The following is a 23,102-nucleotide window of genomic DNA, read 5'->3' as shown; positions in this document are numbered from 1 at the left end:
CTTTCGTCATGGGTCAGGTTGTGGGCACAGAGTGGGCCCTACAAGGTTCCTGTAGTCTATGGACTCTGTAGTGTATGGTACCTATCGTGCATCGTCCCTGTAATGCATCATCATCATCAGACTGACTACTCTCACTGCAGGGCAAAAACCTTTCCCATGTCTCTACAATTAACCCTGTCCTTTGCCATGTGCGGCCAACGTATCTCTGCAAACTTCTTAATCTCATCCATCCACCTACCTTTCTGCCGCCTCCTGCTACGCTTACCTTCGCAATACAATGCCTTGCCCAAGCCGATTTCTTCCCTATTAAGATTCTAGTCGAAAACAATCGACTAGAATCTTATTAACCCGCGTTTCTTCCCTCCCCAATTCTGCAAGCTTCCAGTCTCTTAGCGTTGCATTTATCATTTTTTCTTTTCATAGCTCGCTGCATTGTCCCTAACTTAACCTTAATCCTTTTCGTTAGCCTCCGCTTTCCAGCCCCATGGGTGAGTATCAGTAAGATACAGCTGTTGTGTGCTTTTCTTTACTCTTGAGCTTTCTCTTGAGGGATATTGGTAAACTTCCATATGCGTTTCACCACATTCTAAATCTTCTAGTTGTTTCCCTCTCATGATCCGGATCAGCAGCCACTACCTGCCCTAGGTAGATGTATTCTCTTACCACTTCTCGCTACCAATTGTGAATTGCTGTTTCATTGCGAGACTGTTAGTTTTCGGCATGTTGATTTTTAAACCCACTGTTCTGCTCTGCCTCTCTGACTGACCATGCTTTGCAGTTCATCACCTGAGTAACTTACCAAGGCAATGTAATGAGCAAATCACAAATTACTTAGGCATTTTCCATTAACTCTTATTCCCAACTGTTCCCAGTCCAGGCCTGGGGACACCTCCTGTAAACAGGCGGTGAATAGCACTCGCGAGATAATGTCTCCCTACGTGACACCATCCATTGTTCGAATTTTATTGCTCACTTTATGGAAGACTATGGTAGCCTATGGTCCATAGTCCTTGCTATGCATAGTGCTTGCAACCGCTGCGGTAGCCTAGTGTTTTGAGCATCCGCCTCGCATGCGGGGTTCGATCCCCAGTGCCGCCGAGTACCCACCGGTGATACAATGGGTACAAGCTTTCCCCTGGTCTGGTGCTCGGTATATTCAGGGTGAAATGCTTGGGAAATGGGTCTTTGAGCCCAGCTTGAGCAAACGAAAATACCTTGTGTCATGGCGCTCTTTGGCCGCAAATGCCCTTGCACCATAAAAATTCACTATCACCACTATCATCAGCATAGTGTCTGCAGTGTATGCTCCCTGTCATGCATAGTACCTGTAGTGAAAGTAGTGTGGTCCCTGCAGCACGTGGTACCTGCTGCGCTTGATCCCTGCTGTGCATGGCCCCTGTAGAAAGCGTGGTCCCTGTCGTGCACTGTTCCTTAGCATATAAGCCGCATGCTCCTTGTATGTACGGCCTTGTGCAATGGTCCCTGCAGTGTATGGTTCGTTTGCTGTCTATGCCCACAAATTGCACAGTCTCTGTCGATGTGTAGCGCGTCTCGTATGGCTTCGTAATCCACGGCGGGCTGACTTTTAACGCCGGACAATGCAGATAGCTCTGTCTGGGCGTTTAGGTCACAAAGCAGCTATCGGCCTATCCTTCGTCCGCCCCTGGACCGACAGAAAATCCCGAGAGTTTATTTACATTACTATTATAACTCTGTTTCCCTCACTTTTGTTTTCATCTTATTGTGAAATTTTTGCCCTGATGTTTCTCCATGTGGTGTGCCTTTCCTGGGCATCTGAAATACCCATTACAATTATCGTTATCACTATCGTTCTTGGGATCGAGGCGGTAATTGTTGCTACATTTCCGTGTCAATACATTTGTTTCTCAACTCAACTTGTATGTGCACGGCTGCATCTGCTTTCGATTTGTCTATTTCCTTTTTATTATGTACGAAGGAAGTCGATAGTCACTGAGGTAGGAGGTGCAGGGCTCAGATCCCACCTGCGGCATGTGGTTGTCTTTTCTATTATTTTCAAAATAATTGTGTTTCAGCTAAATCATGGTTACACCACTAAATTTATCAACACCACCATTAAACAATAAACATTCTCTGATACTTTCTTTGGTTTCGGTGACTGCTTCCTTCGTGTGTATAACATAACGATCCCCTCGTTTCTACATCCTTTTATTTATAGTTGTAAATGCGCCTGCACCAAGAGCGACAGGTTTTTCTGGGGACTTCAGTAAAAAGTTTGATTTATTTGGTGCTTTATTGGTTGATTGACTGATTGATTACCGCGATCTGATTGCGATTTCCTTGACACGTGAAGACAAGGGAGCCGAGCATAGGACACCATCGCCGTGTTCTCAACGCGTCAAACACAAATATTCCAAGGACGTAATGAAAAGAACGGCAGCCCGCGAACAGTGCAAACATAGAGAACAGGGTGTGTTTTTTTCCTCGCTGCATGCAACTCGGCGCGGCGTGCACATTGCGAGCCGCGGCGGCGGCGTGCCGCTGTCAGGTTGAATGCGTGGCCCCATTTGCCACGCCGACGCCCTCGCGCCGACCTCGCGAGAATGGCACGAGGCGCAGAAGACGAGGAGGGGTGAGGGCAAAAAAAATGGGGAGGAAAAAGGGAAGCTACCTTCTCGCTCTGTGAGAAACGTCGAGAAGAGAACTGCACGGTCGAGGAAGAGTAGAAGAGGCGGGAGGAGGAAGGGACCAGGCTCCCCCTCATCTCTTCCTCTGTCTCCGGCTTTCGTGTCTCGCGTCTCGTCTTGCTGCTCGGGGAGGAAAGTTGCGGCTAAGCGGCAGAATGGCTCCGGGGCATTGGCTGTCCTGCGCCGCCTGTGTTCCCGCTGCCTCGGTAATAGTCAGCGCCGGCCAGCGCCCGTTACGTTCGCTTCAAGGAATCGGCGGATGTGTGCGTCTGTCGGCGAGCGTGGACGTGGATTCATGAAGGACCTGCCGAACGCGCCCTTCGAGCGAGGAAGTCAGGGAATAAGGAATAAAGTTGGTGAGCGAGTGAGTGAGTAAACTTATCCCAAGAGAACATCTTTTGGCCACAGCGTCGCTTGCCTCGTAACAACATCGCCTGCTGGTACTGACTAGAGGTGCCGCTTTACTGTCTGCTCCGGTCACATATATGGGCATATATATACATATGTGCATATGTGTATAACTACGTGCAGACAGGCATTTGTAGCCACCAAAAAGAAAATTGTGCAGCTGCCACCGCAATCAAGATGATAAAGCGCTGCGAGTGATGCCTGAAGGTTGCAGGTTCAATCTTCTGAGCTAAGTGTGCTGACTGTTCTGCAACTTCCCTAGAACACCATTTACAATACAGAAGCGGTGGCTCAGTGATTATGGCGCTCGGCTGCTGACCCGGAAGACGCGGGGGCTTTGCGATCTCAGTGCACGTTAACGATACCCAGGTGGTCGAAATTACTCTGGAACGGTCCACTACGGCACCTCTTTCTTCCTTTCTTCTCTTCGTCCCTCCGTTATCCCTTCCTTTAAGGTGCGTTCCAGGTGTCTGCCGATATGACACTTACTGCGTCATTTCCTTTCCGCAAAACCAATTTTAATTGTAATCTATATACCCGCCGCGGTGGCTCAGTGGTTATGGCGCTCGGCTACTGATCCGAAGTTCCCGGGTTCGAGCCCGACCGCAGCGGCTGCGTTTCGAAGGAGGCAGAACGCTAAGGCGCCCGTGTGCTGTGCGATGTCAGTGCCCTCCACTACGGCACCTCTTTCTTCTCTTCTTCTTTCACTCCCTCCTTTATCCCTTCCCTTATGGCGCGGTTCAGGTGTCCGCCGAGATGTGAGACAGATACTGCGTCATTTCCTTTCCCCAAAAACCAATTTTCATTTTCACTCATATCTATAGTGTCATATTTCAGTTATCATCATCCTTTTCAGCAACTACCTGGACACAGATTAGCAAAATCTCATTAAATACTCTGTACCGTCATAAATAGGTGATCACAATATAACCAGGCGCAGTCTTATTGACCATAATGTGTTTTGTTTAAGTTCACACTATCCGCTGCAGCAACCCACCTTGACACGCATCACTGACCGCAATATGTCCAAGGATACTGTGCAATATTTAAGTTATTACAAGCCTTTCTAACAGCCTATGCCGTTTTCACCAAGGACCATCTAAAATATACTGCAACACATCAAGCTATCCAGCCCCAAATCAGCACTTCATCAAGGCCAGTCTAATTTATTCTCAACATCTTCATCAGCCAAACGCGATACAACTCAGCACAATCTAATTCAACATGTCGTATCAAATACCACTTGACATCATCTTCTTCAGCAGTTAACCACTGCATAAACAAGCCGAAGTTAACCATCCACCATTCTCTTCACCAGTGTTCCAGTCTGCATGCTGATGAACTCCTCTTCGTGCCGTTGACTGCGTACGCGCGTCTCCAACAAGTGAGCATCGCAGAGTAGACGGCACTGGTCTGCTGTTAGCAAGGCGGTACGAGGCGTGGAACAGTGGAAGTCAAAAATTTGGCAGCGCCTAGGAAAAAGTCTCGCGTAGTGATCTGGTTCCGTTTTCTGGAAGTCTCCACTACATGAACATACCCAGTTCAGTCTGCGATAATTGCATGGAGCCGTAAATAACGAAGTGATGGCTGCGTGATATCAGCTCACCCGTCTCGCTAGTTAAACAGTTTCCCGTACGACTGCACTTGCCATTTCGTGAATAACTGTAGTACAAAAATTAACATCACTAAATTTGTTCTGCGAATACTTACAATTGATATTAAAGTAAACTTTTCAAACGCAATTTTTTGTTTCCATTGAGAACAAATATTTTTTTTCGTCTTAATATCGTAATCAGACCCGAGGAATGATAACCTGTTAGTATTCTGCGCACAATACCAGCGATTCATGTTTACGATTATGCGTCAAATTTCGCACAAACTGTTACAGTGGTTGGAAATAGTGACGTAGTTAAATGTGAGGATTTCTCAGGTAAACAGCTGAAGGATCAGGAATAACCCTGTTTCCAAGATGCACATTCATGTCGAAGTTGAAAAAAAATCTGACTTTAATACTGGTGGCAAAATATTTCAGAATGAAAATGGAAAAGTACATGGTACCGGTTTACTGCTTTGTGAAAAAAAAATTAGAAAAAACAACCTACCTGTGACATGAACGATGCTAAATTGACTTAAAAGAGAGACATCACTGCAAAGTGCAGGACACTTTCAGAAAAACGTGCGAGTTTGCGGTGTACACGGCAGTGTACAAAGCGCCTAAAAAGGTTGGTGTGTTTAAAAGCAGAAACTTGTCACAGGGTATAAAAACCTGGGAGCTTCTACGCGACTACCTCGACCCGTCAGCGGCGATGGCATTTGGCATTCGCATATGCACTTAGAGTACACCTCCAGAACACGGGCCCTGACCTCGAAGGCTGCGTTCGACGGAGCGCATGAAAATGCTATGGCTGATAGCGACCCTAGGAATAATGCTGCCGCGCAGGTGTCCTCAGAGGGAGTTATAATGGCAACAAAATAAGGAATAAGAAGTTTGATGCAAGGAAAACAAAACAAAAAAGCAATGAAGCAGAAATAAACAAGAGCCTAATTTAGAGCGATAAAATTATCTCTGACACCATATACTTCCTCCACTGCCCTTTCATAAGCGCGAGGTATACGGCGGCCATACGCGGGGTCTCACCAAATGACCCGGTGTTCTTTGAGCTATAGAATTGACCAACCAGTAAAGTAAGTGGATGCCGACGCGAAGGGTTGGCGTGAGGCGTACGCATTCTGCCTAATACAGCATGATTTGCGTATTAGTTTCAGTTCTACCTCTATGGCCTCTCAGCTAATCTTTTTCTCTCACTGCCTCCTTCTCGCTCGGTGGGATTGTTTACGGGCAACACCAACTACATAGATTCTAGATGTAGATAGGATTCTAGATAGGTGTTGCCCACTGATGTGGTGAGAGACACCAGTGTACAATCCAGAGAGAGAGGCTGGGTACCACGGAGCTCTGTCGCAAGCATTCCTCTTCGCCCGAGAGAAACACTCAATCAAAAGGTTTAAGCAGACGACGCTGCACAGACGCAGCGCTGTTGAGACTACAATAGCTTGCTGGGAGTATAGGGTGTTGAGCTTGCCGCACTGCTGCTGTTGGTACCCCCCCCCCCCCCCCCCCCCCCCCCCCTAAGACGAGTAAAGTGCACATGCGCGGTACGTCCATCAGCAGGGATCTCGACGTGGCGGAGACATAGCTGCTGTTTGATTCCGTTCGTATGCAATGAAAGCGAAGTACAGTGCACAAATATTTCCGCCTAGCGCCCCTTCGGTGTGGAACGCATATCGCTAAATATTGCGCTGTGCAACAACTTTGATAAAGAACAGCCCGCAGTGCACTTCGGAAAACAGTTCAAAAGACCTGCACAGAGAGACAGTGCACGTGACACGAGCACTGCGCCATGTACTTCTTCCCTGCTTGTCCAGCCAGCAAGTATTTCGCGTTGTGCACGGTCGTTCTCAAACCAACCACGGAATCATCTGCTCGACAGTTGCCACCAACATCCGCTTTGTGGCGCTGCACGGTATTTCTCGAGGCGAGAGTATTCGACAAAGAATTGAAAGACACGCCGGCATGCTCACTCGCACTTGGTTCGAATCTTTTTCTGGATGGACAGCAGCAACAAAACACCGGCACAGTCGGAGAACTACACGAGAAGAGAAAGGTCGGAACGGGAGAAACATATATCACCGGGTGTCGCATTTCTATGCTCACGCGCGCCCGCCCACTCCATAGCATTCGTCTCTCCAGCAGCGTACGAGTAGTGTATGTAAAGGGCAAGGCGTGTAGTCTAAAAGATGCAATCCTTGTCGTCGCGACAGGGTTGAGGAAAACGGGGGAATGAGGAGAAGGTGGAGGAGGGGGAGCGGGAAGGAAATCACCACCGAGACAATAGGGGTCGCGAAATCATGTTCTATAGTCCCTTTTAAAAGGCAAATCAAGCCTACAGAAGCGACATCTTTGGAAATAAAACCCCAGCTAATAGCCCACGCGGATTTTTTTAATAGTGAACGGGTTGGAGAGGGGGATAATTTTTTTCTTTATCGATGGCGTCTTGCACTCTTTCCTCTCTCTTCGACGAAAAGTGGAAGGGAGAGGGGATGGGAAAATGTAGCGTAAATATGTGTAGAATGCAGACTAACAGACACATACGTAGAAAACAAAATATTCACTGAAACAAAGAAAAATATCGGAAAAGTTGTAATGCTGACAGTTCTTGCGAAAAGCGAACAGTCAATTCGAATATTTTAATAAAGATTTTAGCTTCATACGGGGGTACGAGGATACGCTCTCCTGAGAAAAAATGGCCAGTTGCCATGCTGTTCCTGCTTTCAGACACTGTTGCCTTTGTGCGCGCGCACATGCATGTGCCCTCCTTTCTTGCATTTCTCACTTTTCCATCTTAACTCTGTTCTTACCAGTCGTTTGCCGCACGACAGCCTTGTATTGTGCGTAATGACCACAATCGCAGCATAGAGAAAAAGAGCAAAAAAAAACGATGATTTTTCGTTTTATCTACTTGAATATTATTCTCGCTCTGTCTATAAAGTATATGTTTTATGAGGGCAGAAGACACGCCCGCCCAGCTTAATTCAGTGAGCGAAGAAAATAAGAGAGAATAAAGGCGCCACCATTATTTGATGGTGTTGGCAAAAAAGATAAGGGTCACTGCAGGGCAAGAAGAGAGAGGAGGGGAAAGAGAGAGAGAGTCGGTCGACCCCGCAGGCTGGTGATGGTGGTGGTGTAGACTATACAGTTCGGCACCACCACCGCAACCAGCGCTCGCTTGCTCCTCCGTCGGTCTTGGCGGCGACGTGATAAACGACGGTGCCCTCCGGCGGCGGAATAGCAAAATAATGCGCTGCTGCCGCTTCCCCACCGCTGCAGCCTCTTTGGATCTTCATCGCGGGAGTGAATCAAAATGAGCTCCCAAACACCAGGCGCCCGCGCGATGTTGTGAGAAGAAGCGAGGGGAAAAGCGTGCCTCGCTTATTTACTACGCCTGAGCACGCGAAAACAAAAGGCGAAACGAAACATAAGGAAATATCTTGAAAAGAGAAGCTGTTGCTTGGCGCCAGGCTGGTTCGATTTCGGTTATCAAATTAATATCGGCCGGCTACTAGCCGTCAATAATGACGGTGTTCTCTTTACTTTTGCTTTCGTATGTGGGGTTTAACACCCTAAGGCAACAAACACATGGGCTTCTATAGGCAGAGCAGTGGAGGGGTCCGGATTAATTTCGACCAACTGGGGTTAATCAACGTGCACTGACATCGAGAAGCGTTTTGTGTGTTCGCTTGTTTTTTATTCTGATGCCTGTTTTGCGCTCGCCAGAAAATGCGAGTTCTTTGTCCTGAATAGTCTTATTTGAACGAACGGGCCAAGGCTGGCAATGATTACAAAAAACAAAATTGCAAGTACTACACATATACAGGTTATACTGAGTGCCACGGTTGAAAAGCCGAGAGCTATACACTCCAACAGCGACATCACGAAACAAGGAGCACGCATCCGTCACTTGCAGTAAAGTCTGGACAGCTCTGCCTCGAGGTGGAATCCAGGTGCGCAACAACGTTCGGGGCTCTTGTTAAAAGCGCATGGCATACGTTGTCTTGAGAGGGCATAGGGCCCGGTCATTGTCAGCGAACCGCCTAATGCACTTAGAGAATTTGTTCCCTTTCGATACGCTGTGCCTTCAGTGCGTGTTGAGAAGGTAACTTTGCTTTACAAAAGAACGACTGAAAGATCTGTACCGGCAGCCGATGTACCAATATGACTGGAGTTTCGAAGTTTTAAACGAGGATGGAAGAGCAACAATCAGTGGAAACGAATGTCTGCTCCGCGCATCGATTAAGCTACAAACGCAATGTAATGAAGAACAGTCGCCAGAATATTAATTGCATTATTATCTTAAGCCCATTGTGTCTTAAGTCACCAAATACGTTTTAATGCCGCCAAAGTTCGCAGAAAGCATCGCAAGGGAGCAGCTAATTAATGTGAGTGGCGAAAAAACATTAGGCGAAAACAAAGAACTGCCACTGACCAAGCTCCGTGGTGACGTCATCGGGCAGCATCGTCGTGGTGGCAGGTGGCGGCTCCGGGGTCGGCACATCCTGGCATTCGGGGCCCAGCCTGACGTCATCGATGGCCACGCCTCCTTCCGGCTGTTGCCTGGCGCGGGCCGCAAACACGAGCTGCGGCCGTCGCCAAAAGAAGTTAATAAATACGTTTCGTTCAAGCTGTGGTTCCTGTCATTCACGTCGTCAGCGCAATGTCCACGACGCGTGCAATGTAGTGCAGAAGGCCTTACATTCACACAGAATATACAGCTCAGCCCAGAAAAGTCAACTGGCGTGCCGTTGTGGTGAAGCGATAATCATCGTCGTTTACGGCCGGGGGGCTTCCTCGCCTTTGATTGACGGCCAGCATTAGCGTATAGCCTCCCGTTAACAACGCTATTCAGGCACGGAAGCGAAGTGGCTTAGGCAGCGCTCTGCAGAAAGGAAGTGGCCCCAGATAACGATGATGATTATCGGCGTCATTTCCGGCCCGCATTCTGCTTCTTCGTCCTCAAGCCAGCGCAAATGGAAGATGCACAGAAGCTCCCGGACGCCTAAACTCCATGGGATGCTATCTCAATTTCACGGCAGCTTCGTTATGCTTTTTTTTTTGTTACCGGCTGCTTCAATAAAGCCACGAAGTAGCCAGTCTTTAAAGGGTTTATGGGTTTATGGGTGTTTAACGTCCCAAAGCGACTCAGGTTATGAGGGACGCCGTAGTGAAGGGCTCCGGAAATTTCGACCACCTGGGGTTCTTTTACGTGCACTGACATCGCACAGCACACGGGCCTCTAGAATTTCCCCTCCATCGAAATTCGACCGCCGCGGCCGGGATCGAACCCGCGTCTTTCGGGCCGGCAGCCGAGCGCCATAACCACTCAGCCACCGCGGCGGCCAGTCTCTAAAGGAGAAATGTTGCGACCAGTAATGGCTCTCTTACGTAGCGCGTGTCCCAGCTTATAATTGCTGCTGCGCCCCTCCTGTTCTTGCTGCACGTTTGTTCATGAAGAAATAACAAATAGTTTCCGCGAACAAGCAGTAGTTATAGCTGGTCCAGACCGATGCCCTGTCCTCCCTTCGTCCACTCCAGTCCACATGTACAAAGTTGGCCACACTTAGAGGGAACACTCAAGCACTTTGTTTGGCGGCTCGCGCAGTGCTTCTTGCGGGTGCCTCGTGTAAAAAGCATAGTGTGATACAGACCAGACACTATGACAGCGGGTCAGCTGCGCCACACACCCGCAGATGGCGTCACGCTAGTCACAGAACGATGCTTTCAAGTGTTCCCACTAACTAAGGACACCCTGTAGAGAGGGCCCACCTGGACCGCAGATGAAGGTGTCAGTTGCTACGGCATCCTAAAACGCCGTAGATAATGTCGTGGTTAACCAGGCAGAAAGTCAATGATAGCCGCCACTATAAAACCAATGCAACGTCTTTTTTTCTTTTATTGCAGTTCCACCATTCAGATGACGTTAACAACAGAAAATATGAGAGAAATTAGGCGCGCTTATCCGAAAGTTACACCGAGCGCATATCCAGAAGTTATTCCGAGTCGTACACAGCCTTGCGACAGCATTCGGAGAGGTAGAACAAAAAAAAAGCAAGGCGATATTTTCCACAACAAATGCTTATTAGCCACATACCTGAAAGTCCTCGAGGGATTTCGGGACCTCGACATTAGCCCAGCCAGCTTTTCGCGGTCCGTACGAGCTCCAAATAGGCATGACATTCGTCGAATTCCACACCAACAACTGCAGGGTGCCTGCGATAAACAGAAAGCGTGGCTTTTGGACGACCATTTGAAGTCCCAAAATAAATAAACGTCTGAGGTGTGATCCTTCGTTGGGAGCAGCAAAAAAAAAAAGAGCATTCTTTGCTTTCTTATAGTAGCACTATTGGGGACAAAAATTTGCGGAACGCGAGTTCTTGGAAAAACGTTTATTGTAGTTCTACCTCGCTACCAAGCCGGCTAGTATTGTTACCAGATGAAGGAGCATTTAGGCCCTTAATACCTTTATACAATATCAGGCGACTGGGTACAACAAAAATTTTTCCAAGAACTCGCGTCCGGAAAACTTTTGTCTCCGACATTACAATATGTCCATGGCAGTTCCCAGAGTTCGTTATTTTTCTTTCCTGTCTAGCCCAACGTGCCTTTATCTATGAGTGAATTTAGCGTTACACTGCTTAGAAGTGCAGTTGTTATTTTTTGCGCTTCCTAAGAGACTAAAATTATAATTAAGAAGGAACAGCATTTTTCATTGTTGCTTCCAACATTCTCAGACAAAAATTTTGAAAATTAGAAAATTGTAAGATACTTTTACGAAAATATTGAAGGTAATGGTCCATTCTTTTGATACGAAGCCAAATTTTTCTTTTAACGTGTTTTCATCGGTCACGTCAAATAGTTAAGACTGCCATAGAAAACCAATGGGGAACGCTTTTGATGATGGCAAAAACGTTAATAGAGAAACAAATAGAAGTCTACCGTCGGGTGATCTACGGATATATCGGTTGTTATAGTGAAATCTTTTATTACATGAAAATATTGCGTTCATAAGCGGTTCAGAATTGCTAGATATGACTGCAGAACGAAACGTGCACGGGCCTGGCGACTGGCTACCGCAATTAGTCACAATTAGTCAAGGTCCTTTATTTCCATGTTTGTGAGCGAGGAACGTAAAAACAAAACGACCGGCAGCGCGCTCCGGCCGCCGGCGCCGGCTGTAGCGTTACGGTCGAGTGAAGACCTGAAGTCAAGCGCAAAGCAGACGCAGCGCTGCACAAATCGCACGGGAATGAGCTCGATGCTGTTTGGGTGGATGACGGTTGTCCGCAACCCACACATAACACCCGTAACTTTCGAGCTTCCTTCAGGCACCACCTCTCTAAGGAAGCCCAGGAGACCACTATACACAGACGCCCGTTACAATATTAGTGACTTAAAAACTGCCATTCTAAATTCTACCAGGGGCAGGGTTCATCCCCCTGCACAATGCCTTCTGCACATGTGCCCCCCCCCCCCCCCCCCCCCAGACGCGCCGAGCTCATCTGGGTGCCTGCGCACTCGGGAAATCCCGGCAACGAGGCCGCCCACTCCTTAGCTCGAGGGTCTAGATAGAAACCGGGCACAGGTGAACCACGTGGGGGATTTATCGAAGGAGCGTATTCACTTTTTTGCTCAGCTCACCGCAAACTCCCGCGCTGAGCGCCTAATCTCCCCGCCACCCCACCCACCCCTCACTGCCAGAGAACAGTCAATCTGGCGTCTCCTGCAGACATGAACGCCGCCTACTTCAGCCAATCTTTCAAAATTTATGCCGGTACCCCCCATAGGCATTTTGTGCTCCCACCCCAAGGCCACCCTTACCCACATCCTCCTATTATGCTTGGCGTCCCTTCCCCCCGCCGGGCCGGTGCCTCTCCGAACCTAGGAGGACTGAGAGCCTCTCACTGCGGTCAGCGGACCTGGCCAGGCAGAAGGTGGCCGTCAGCCGGGCCGCATACGTCATGGACCAACGCCACATGAACGTTTGGCCGCCAGTGGGGTGGGGTCCTGCGGAGACCCAGGAGGCATACGGGCCTCGAATTTTTTTTTACTAAATAAAGTTTTTACACCCATCCCCTCCCCCCTTCCTAAGTCATAAGACAAATACAGCTCTTTATGTAAAACAGACGCCACTCTGTTCCCTGTTTGTCAAAAGGCCGCGTTTGCTGGTTCTGCTCCAGTTACGGTCTCTTGACATTGGTCCCTGCGCTCTTATAAGCGAGTTCCCCAAACACTGTCAGATATGTATGGTATGGTATGGTATGGTATGGTATGGTATGGTATGGTATGGTATGGTATGGTATGGTATGGTATGGTATGGTATGGTATGGTATGCCAAGCATATTCCTTTCTGGGGCTATTTATCTTTTCGAATTAAAACGAATATTTTTCTTCCTAAATACCATGCCAAGGCATCAAAAAACAAATTCGTTAGATTTGCAACGAAAAACACTAATGAGTAGTTGTTTAGATGCACAAATAAAATCACTCGGAAACTGTCAAAATAGCTAAACTGAAATACTGACACACCAGGAGTTACGAAATCAACGCTTTAGGGGTTGTGGAATAATTTTGTTTCGAAGGTACACATCCAGCAAGAAATCCAGAAAAAAAAATAGGCACTAGCTCTCGTGGCAAAATTTGTGGCAAAAAGCTTACAGTTCGGCGAAATATTTCTCGCTGCATTCTCTGGATGACATAAAAAGAAAGTGCCCTGTTTGCAAGGTGAAGCAACGTAAATTCGCCTCAAACCAGATATTTAGATCTGGCTCGATCGCTTTCTGTGGTAGAAGCTGTGTGTTCGTAAGGTACACAGTCCTGTTAAAGGTTCGTTAATGGGACAATGACGGAAGCCGTAGTGCAGGGCTCCAGGCAAGCACTGACATGACACAGAGGAGGGGCGTTTTTGCATCACGCCCCTATCGAAACGCCACCGCTGCCATGACTCAATACCGCTCTCTTATGAGCTACTTATAAGGCCGCCACTGCGGGTACTGTCAGGAAAGTAAACCGATCAATGACATCAAAGTCAACCCATTGAAGCGCAACTCAGAGGGCACACTGCCCCACCACGTGCAATGCTTTCAGTGCCACATCAATGCTTCCATGTACTACGCCTAAGGATTTTCACCACTCAGGGAGTAAGTGCACCTAAATCTCGAAGCCATGTATAGTCTAATTTTTGCTATACTCATGTGAGTACTCGTAATGCATCGGCTTCTTTCGTCTTAGAGAACTTTGAAAAGCTTTTGAAGTCGTCGCCGAACTACAGAGGGCAGGCTACACAAAGGAACCACGCATTACGGGTTAACGCCAGGAATGAGATATGTGAGGCCGCTGTCAAAAAGCGCCCGGAGGCTGTTATTTGGAAAAGAACACGACTGAGACTTTATATCCCCGCCAGTCCGTCGGTAATCATGCATACTGGAGTCCCCAGGTGAGCAAAAAAAAAAAAAGCTGTAACGTCTGCACGCCGCTCGTTTCTCATCATTAGCTGGATTATTTGAATATTCATGCGAAGGTCCCGGCTCACGCCAGCAGGCGGTATTTCAGACTTCTTTGATTCGGTCTATCATAATCCTTCGTTTCTTTCCCTCTTTCTTTTTTTGCTGATACACCTAACTAAGCACAGTTTGCAGTAACACCATTTTGTGTCAGCAGCAGTCAACTTCCACCGAGACTAAGGTCCGACTTTTGCCTGATAGTCCCTGCACACAGCACAGCTGCTAAAAGCACTGAGCGAACTCGGGCCGAATGCATTCCGCATCAATCTAGTTTTATCTACATGGGTCATGTGTGCAGGAGACATATCCTGGGCGGCTCCATTGAGCGCAACTATATGTGCTTCGGTTTATAGAGCCCTGTTCAGTTGGTCTTCTGTTCGCTCATTTATATCGCATACTCATAATTCAATTGTTGACTTTTTGGGGTATCTGTTATCACTTTCGTGTTGAATGTTCGGCGTTCGACATGACGTTAATAGGCATGTCCACATAGGTCCTGGGATACGACATAGGCTCCTTCGTATGCGCTTGCATTGCTTTCCAGCAACGCATGATAAAGGCGCTTTCCTGCGTATGCCTAATAAGCAACTGCTGATATGTCTACAGTGTATGCGACTCTGACTCTTGAGTGAAATAGATACAGATACTCGAAATAGATACTCGAGATACAGGGTCTCATTGGACAGCGTCACAGCAGAAAGGATCCACGCAGTGCGATAAATCTTGCGCCCGTGGCATGGCGTGCAAAAATGAATGCGGATCTGGAGGCTCGTAAAGAGGTTTCCAGTGCCCTTTAACACGGATAGTTTTATTGAGCATCGATTCAAAGGCGGCCATCGACATCAATGGGGATCGACCAGTACCATACCGAAATTCTTAGTGGCCACTGAACTCGACTGGGCACCGACTCAGTGGGGTTTCCCTACGGGCTATTGAAATATCAAGAACATTTGGAAGAAGCCTCGCAGTCGATATACGCTAAAGGAAAATTTTTAAAAATGAGTAAAAACATGAAGTAAGGTAATAAACAAACCAAGCTTTGCTGTTCTATACTGGAGCAGTTGACAGTAGTGTTCCTGTTTTAGTGCTCTGGCACTTATAGTGGCCATTCCGCGAATTTAACCGTCGTCTGTCTGTCTGTTTGTCTGAAGCCTTTTAGTGGAAGGCGGCAGCTCATTTATTCGCGAGAGGCGGCTCGGGAAGAGCAACCTGGATCGCAACCCAACCCAAGCTACCCAAGTTCCATCGATGGCAACATCTCCCATAGAAGGGCAGCGGCGCATCGCTTGACAGCTGCACCAATGCGCCAGGAGTGGTATGAGGACTCCCATGGGTCTATGAATGAAGAGAATTACCAATTCCGCCTATACGGACGTTAACCCAAGCAACTGCCAGCCGTGAACACTGGATCTGGACACCAGAACCGAAATAAAAACCGAGCTGCTAGCGCACGTAAATCGCATTTGGCCTAACTATGCACTTCGACCACCATTTTTGTTCCCATTTTCCTCTGTTTGTTTTTAAGTTTTCAAGCGAAATGAATGAAAGAATGAGTTAGTGAACGAATGAATGAATTAAGTGCAGTACTGAATTAATGAATCAGTCAGTCAGATCAACAAGCACTGCAAATCGACAAGACTCCTACATGCCCAACCAAATAAATCAATGCACCTATAAGAAATGGGCGCCAACCTTAAGAGACGACCGACAGCCCCTTGTTATGGCCCCAGTTTCTTGTCGAAGGCGATGCGAGCAGAGCATGCCGGCGCACTTAGGCCTTAAGAGTTCGCACGATGCTGGCGTAGCGAATTGAACGCAGCGAAGTCCGCCACCATCCTGCTACAGTCGGGACACGCGGCGAACGCAAGGCACTGAACGTGCCGCTCGTACAGCGACCTACAGCTCTGCTTTTTTGAGCCGAAGAAGGCGACGACTAAGACTCCATCTCTTCGCGGTTCGCTTTGAGTGGAAATTGCAAGTAGTTCCCCCCCACCAAAGCGGTCTTTGCGAAAAGTGACTGGCGCCTTTAGAAGTCGGCGCCCGGGTTCCGTAATGAGGTTACGAGTTGCTTTCGGCATCTCCACGGGCGCAAATACCTTTCGCGAAGCTCTTTATAGAGAGTGAAGACCTGCACAGTCGTCCTCACTCAGCTTTTGTCCTTAACGCGGTGATGACGTCTGCGATGTTCCCTTCCCCAGCCTTACTCTCGTTTTCCCACCATCCCTGGACGAGAAGACTGTTGCTCTGACGTTTTAAGCTGACGCTGCTGGTACGCTTCCCTCACTCTCGTGTTCATCGACTTCTCCAGGGCGCTGCTCGCTTCGACTGCAGTGTAGGCCGCTCCGCGTTTCTGTTTTTCTTTTCATTATTTCTTTACCCCTCATCGAGGCCCCTGATAAGTTGACCGTTCAGTTGGAACAGACCTATGAACGTAATTAACTGAATAAATATGAGTAGCTCTCTAATTTGCGACTTGGATCCAGTGGTTATTTATTTATTTATTTATTTACAGGTACTGCTGTCTCTGGTGAGAGGCACTGCAGGAGTGGTTTCAAATGGGAGTACTTATTTACTGATTTATTTAGTTAATACAATGCTAAGCCAGGGGACGGTGGAGAATCCAGCTCGGAAGCCGTGCTAATGGCATGAAGTAATGTTATTAATTGTCAAATGCTGTACAACGTGTTTATGAATGATGGGCTGTAAAATTTGGCAGCATGTTGAGACAATCGCGTAGCTAAGTTGAGCTTCCTAACTCCTCACATGCCATCACCTGAAAGAGCTGGGCCGCTCTTACCGTTGGACACCACCCAACACTGTGGCCACTTGTGACCCATGTCATGCCTCTGTTGGACAACCACCACGCGGCGTCGAACCACAGTCTCAACGCATACACTCGAGCCAGGGACCTGGAGCGCATAATAAATATCCCTGTCCCTACGTTGGCTGGTTCAGCCACTTCACTGCAACTGAATTTTTTGATACATTGTTAACGGCTTGTAGTTCCAGCTTCTAATAAAAGTTCAAGCAGATGACAGCATTGAAAAAAAAAGGATTAATCGGAAACTGAAAGAGACACTGACGACTTCACCTAGCTTTTGTTGGCATAATGTGATTTTTTTGTGTGTGCCTTTATTAACGTTTTGATGTTCGCACGGCCGTAGAAGACATTCACTGCTGCGAAATTTCCAGGCAAAATGAAATGTTTTTTGTCCACCCCTAGATTCTTACTCATAACACTGTGGGGATGTCGAGACTATAAGGGACCCAGTGATCAGCGGTTGAAATGAATTTATCCGTATTCTGACCTCAGATTTCCGTGTGCAAAAGAAAAAGAACAGCGTTGACGTCATCGTACTTTGGTTTTCAAAACGAACGCTGGCGGCGGTACTTGTACTTGGCTTTTCTTTTTTGCCTTTCCTTGATTACAAGAGCTCAGTTTTCAGAAAAAAAAAAAATATTCTATTTTGTCATCAGAACGTGATAACTAATCAATATAGGTCTACATAAATTTGTCTTTAGTGTCGGTTTAATAACGTCATTTTTTTGCGCGTTAAACTACCCCGTTTAAGCTGACGCTTCACACGACCTCGTTAGCACTGCGCCACGTTTTTCATAAAACGGGCTAAGTTCTTCAAATGTCCTCCGCGGGTAAGCGAATCAGGTTCAATAATCTTTCTGCTATGTCTGCATTCAGGTCCTCACCAGCGCTATAACAGGATACAACTTAAGAAAATAGCAGTTGGCAACTCTGGGCCACGGTCCGCGGAGTCCGGTATTACTTTGCTAGCCAATCACAACAGTAGAAATGAGCGGTTTAATGTTTTACTTTCAGCCAGGTATCAAAATTCTAGACCTTATATATATATATATATATATATATATATATATATATATATATATATATATATATATATATATATATATATATCTTTATTAGCTTCGAGTTAAGGTAACAAGAAAACTCTTAGCAACGGACTAATTTTTTGTCGTGGAGGAATTTTGTGCTCCGGTCATGATTGTGAGCGGAGCTTCACAGGAGCTTCAAGTTGTATCTGGCTATAGTATATTACACTGCCGCATAGGGTATGTAAGTGTAAAGCCCATGAAGTGACAGAGCGTGCCATCCGAAATTAAGAAAAAAGTAAAACGTCCATAATTAAAAAAATGTAAACCGTAGCACGATGAGGTTCTCACACAAATGCAGAAAAAGGCATTGAATTTTTTTGTCATGAAAATTTTATTGCCAAATTCCACTGTCGCCGACAGTTGACTGTGTGGCGCTACTGCACATGGCGACGTAAAAGCAGTATAGAGAATTGCATGAACCGTCCCAGAAATTAAAATTGTATAGCTTAGAATGTGGGAAATAGATTAGAATGTCAAATGACCAGAGTAGGATTAAAAGAAAAAAGAAAAGAATGTAATAAATAAGACATTCACGCTAATTTACTAGGCAGGGCGACACTCGCCAGCCAGATTCAAAGGAGATGGCAACAGATCCTCCATCCATCCAAAACTATTGGCCCAACTCAAGTCCCGCTTGACGATAAAAAAGGTAACTGTTATGGCAACAAAAATTTTCGTTATAACAAAATCCCCAAGTCCTTCTCAGCAGTCCTGTGAGAACCAGAACGCGTGCTCATCTGTGTACTTTCCAAATTATTGAATTTTACTTTCTGCTTTTTTCAATCCCCTGGTATATAACTCTGGTAAAGCAATATAATAATTGCTCTGGCAATTCATTCCTAAATTCGTTACAAATTAAACAGCATGCTAAAAAATAAGCAAAATTATTGTGTCAGAGTAAACTCGCCTCTCCGCATTAGTATTTCATTCCAATGTTTCTACAAGACTACAATCATAAGTAAGCCCGCAATGGTTCACCTTCAAATGCTGCTGGCTAAACTACCTAGTGCAACAGTTTAGTAACAGAATGCAGGTCGTATAACTATGTACAATAATAAAAGCTGAACTTACTCAAAAGCTATCTTAGCGACCGCAAGCAGCATACAGTAATTGAAAAATATACATCTACTTCACAAACCGTATTAACTGGGGTGCCACAAGGATCGGTTCTTGGGCCCATGCTATTCTCACTGTACATAAATGATCTTCCTGCTATCCTTAAGTATTCCCAACCTTTAATGTATGCTCAGCGATACCAGTCGTGTATTTATGGGAGAGAATTTGGATGAAATACAGGATAAAATAAATGCAGAGCTAGACAATGTTTTTACGTGGTTCACGTCCAATCATTTAACCCTTAATCTCAGTGAGACTAAGTATACAGTTTTTGATTCCAGAAAAAAGGAAATAAATACTGAGGAACTGCACATATCATTACGCGGCCAAAAAATAGAACAAGTTGGCTTGTACAAATATTTAGGTATTTTATTTGAATGAGATATGCATTGGAAATCACATATTAAACACCTTTGTTCGAAGCTCGCTTACGCTTGCTATGTTTTACTCAAGGCTGGTGAATGTTTTGCATACCCCATTATACGCATTCTTTACTTTTCCTTCTTTCATAGTCATCTCTCTTACTGCATTGAGCCTTGGGGTGCCACTTTCACAACTTATCTCGAACCTGTAATCCGTCTGCAAAAACGTGCATTACGAATTATTACATTTTCAAGTCGTGGTCAATCCAGTAGATCTTTGTATAATGTTGTCCATGTGCTGCCATTCAATGCATTGTACGAATTAAAAATTGCACAAACTATACATAGAATCTTAGAGACTAACGATCCTCTCCCCATAACTTCGTTTAAACTCCCATTACGAAATAGAAGAGCTGCAACTAATCATAACTTTAACCTGCCACCATCTCATAATGTGCACGGGAAAAGGCTCATAGAATTTAACGGGGCCTTGATCTGGAATTCTTTGCCAGTACACATCAAGCAAGCCAATAACTTCAGAAATGTTCTAAAGAAATACCTTTTTGAAACCTATTGTAATGTTTAAATCAAATTGTGACACAATATTATTGCATTGACTATGATGTGTGCGTCAAGGATAAATTTTGTATTTGTTAATTACATTCCTCCTCTGCTGTGTTAGTATTTGTATCGTATTTCATCACTGGACCCTTTACTAGCCAATGGCTATGGGTCCAGCAACTGTTTTGTATTTTGAAAGAAACAAATAAAATCCTTGAATCCTTAAAAAAAATATTTTCTAAAATGACTCTACTGAATCCGATGCAGAGAGATTTGAAGGTTTCAAAAATGAAACAAGAGACCGAAGACAAAATTAAACCGCAAATACCTACGAAGAGACTGCCTTAAGCTCAGAAAACAAAAAAAAAGCCCAACAGAATTGCAAGCGTCTTTGATGGCAGCTTTTATCGGTGTGGCTACCACCATGAAATTTTTGCATCGATGCTTCCTCCACATCAACCCTTCCCTATAGCCAGCGTGGAAAGCCTCTAGAGGCTGGGATCCAATAACTTATCAGCTCGACTGTCTTTCGAAAAAATATATAGCACAGAGTTCTCGTCAAGCGTGCTAATAACGCTACTTGTCACTTCCTGTTTTCAGGCCTACTTGCCTTTGGCTTGCTTCGGCTACGTTTTCGAACGTGCTTCACTTCCTCCATCTATTGCCTTAACTACGCCGACACGGCCAAGGCGCCCATATTGTGTCCGAAGAAATAATTTTCAGTTCCATGTGGAGCACCTGCTGGCAATTTACATTGCACTACATCCCGCGGAGCGTGAGCTGTTTTTCGTCTTCCTTTCTGCACATTTATTTTGTTCTTTTCTATGCCTGCATTTTACTCTTTCTTTCTTCACCTATGCTTTTGACTTGGATTGAGAGCATCTTATTATTATTGAAAATTACCTTCTCGCTAATCCAGACTCGCTCATTGCAGCCGCGCTGGACGTTCGTTTCTTGCCTGCACATTCTAAAGCATGAATTTTTCGATTTATTTCATTTTTGTTACACATGGGGAAAAGAATATAGTAAAAAAAAACTAGAAACGAAAATATACAATCTATAGGTGAGTTATAACACGGCAATCTGATTGAAATGCGCATAACTGCAAGCAAAGAAATTTACTAAACTGAGAGCGACAAAATGCAAATGCAAGGTACCAATAAAACAGTTGTGGGTCATAAGACGTATGAACGTGTCAGGGCTGTCATTATAAGCATAATAAAATGAGCAAGGAAACAATAGTGAGTCACTCAAAGCTACGAAAGAAATCAGAATTTTTAAACGCTACAGCGATAATTATTTAATAGTGAAATTAAAAAGTACAACGAAGTTTTCACTAGAAGCTATTTACAGCTATAAAGAAAACATGTTCAATTTCAAATTTGCTTCCGGGAAGCCAAACACACCCACAATCTTGGAAACGTATTCGCGATGTCTCTCTGACATGTCTTTTCACTCAAACCTTTCAAATGAAGAAAACATGGTTTGACCAAGGCACCGCGTGTAACGGGCAATGAACTTAACGGACCAAGAACTATGAGACTCCGCTCGAATGAATAGAAAGCGTGTTTGTGTCTATTTTTCAGGGCGCTTCGGCGTTTTGTGTTGTGCCCTTCTGGGTTGTGGCTCCACGTGCTGAGCACGCGTACGTGCCATTTTTGTACCACCGTTTTCTCTTCTTGCACTTTTTTCGGGTTCTATCTCAAGTGCATTGTAGCAGTCTCTTTCCATCTCTATAAATGCTGGTCTTCAGGCACGTATCCAAACAACCCCCCTGAAATCAAGTTCATCACCCCCCCCCCCCCCCCCCCCCCCCCACCAGTTGAGTTTCCCCCTTCAGGTGGAGATTAGAGGAAACACCTTGTTGATGATGAAATCGGGGTTTCTTGATGACCCGGTGGTTCTAACTCGCAAACATTCACGTTACTGGAAGCAAAACTATTTATTTACAACATAAATAAAACAAGAAGAAACAAAGCAAGGAGAAAACTATTTAGATGACTAAACCGTTGATAAGACGAATTCAGCCCCCGTTCAATCCAGAGCGCTTGTTTTTAAACCCTCTGTTTCCGCCCTTAGCGGGGACAGCAACCAATAAGATTACAAGCGACTCACCTCACCAATCAGGGGTCAGGGAAAGGTAAATAAGGTTTCCGCCAACTAATCAGATTGGAGAAAGAGTGCTGATTAAACATTTGGGAAAGGAGAGGTTGCAATAAAATACACAAACAGCACAAACGCGACCACCCTCTCCCACGGCACCCACGGCCCAGCCGCTACCACTTTCCTCTCTCTGTCGCACACGCGACAAACATATGTCGACGAAACGATCCCTAAAGTGTTTACGGAACACACCGCACGAGACGAACACAGTCGTTACGGGAATAGTGGGTTTCCGGTACTCAGCCATATCTCGTGCGCCCCCGAAACCTCGTCAACCCCTTAACAACGACCACATGTCGACAGCTGTATATGGTTAGCGTTTTTCCCGGCGGCTCATGCCCGTGACGGCGCGGCGTAAACAAGGACGTCCGCCGCACGAAGGGCAGGCCGGGACGGGACGGGTCCCTTTGTTGGCGACTTCCGACCCCACTGGAGCGGCCTTCCTTGCGAACACAAGACCAACGAGTTCGCGGAAAGGTCAGCGAACTCCACCCCCTCCCCCCCGGCCCAGCCAGCCACAATAAAAGAACTGTATTCCTTAAAAAAAAAATTGTGCCCCTAAAAGATGCCTTGACAGCCTCTAACATATGTAAAGAACAAAGGCAGCACGTTCGTCATGACTGAGTAGGTTCAAAAACCAATCTTATCTAATCTCGACGTAAGCAACAATTTGAGAAAATAAAATGGCCGACTACGGAAGAGGTAATGAATCGCTGTGGCGGCATGTTTGTATTCTGGGGATATTTAATGGAGCATGGGACTGACTGCGCTGAATACGTCGCGTCTGCCTCAAAGCAGGGGC

The 23,102-nt window shown here is 46.1% G+C and overlaps 1 protein-coding gene across 1 annotated transcript in view; it reads right to left on the bottom strand.

The window, feature by feature from the left end:
• LOC144110703 (uncharacterized) overlaps positions 1-23,102 on the bottom strand; it is a 113,102-nt gene that overhangs the window by 23,523 nt on the left and 66,477 nt on the right. The window contains exons 10-11 of the mRNA XM_077643760.1: positions 10,781-10,899; positions 9,119-9,269 (exon numbers count right to left, since the gene is read on the bottom strand). Coding sequence (XP_077499886.1) covers positions 9,119-9,269; positions 10,781-10,899 — 270 coding nt within the window. The remainder of the gene's footprint in view (positions 1-9,118; positions 9,270-10,780; positions 10,900-23,102) is intronic.

This window comes from Amblyomma americanum, chromosome 11 (assembly GCF_052857255.1).
Source record: "Amblyomma americanum isolate KBUSLIRL-KWMA chromosome 11, ASM5285725v1, whole genome shotgun sequence".
NCBI lineage: Eukaryota > Metazoa > Arthropoda > Arachnida > Ixodida > Ixodidae > Amblyomma > Amblyomma americanum.
The sequence above is the reverse complement of the archived record's forward strand: the minus strand, read 5'-3'. Positions and strand labels throughout refer to the sequence as shown.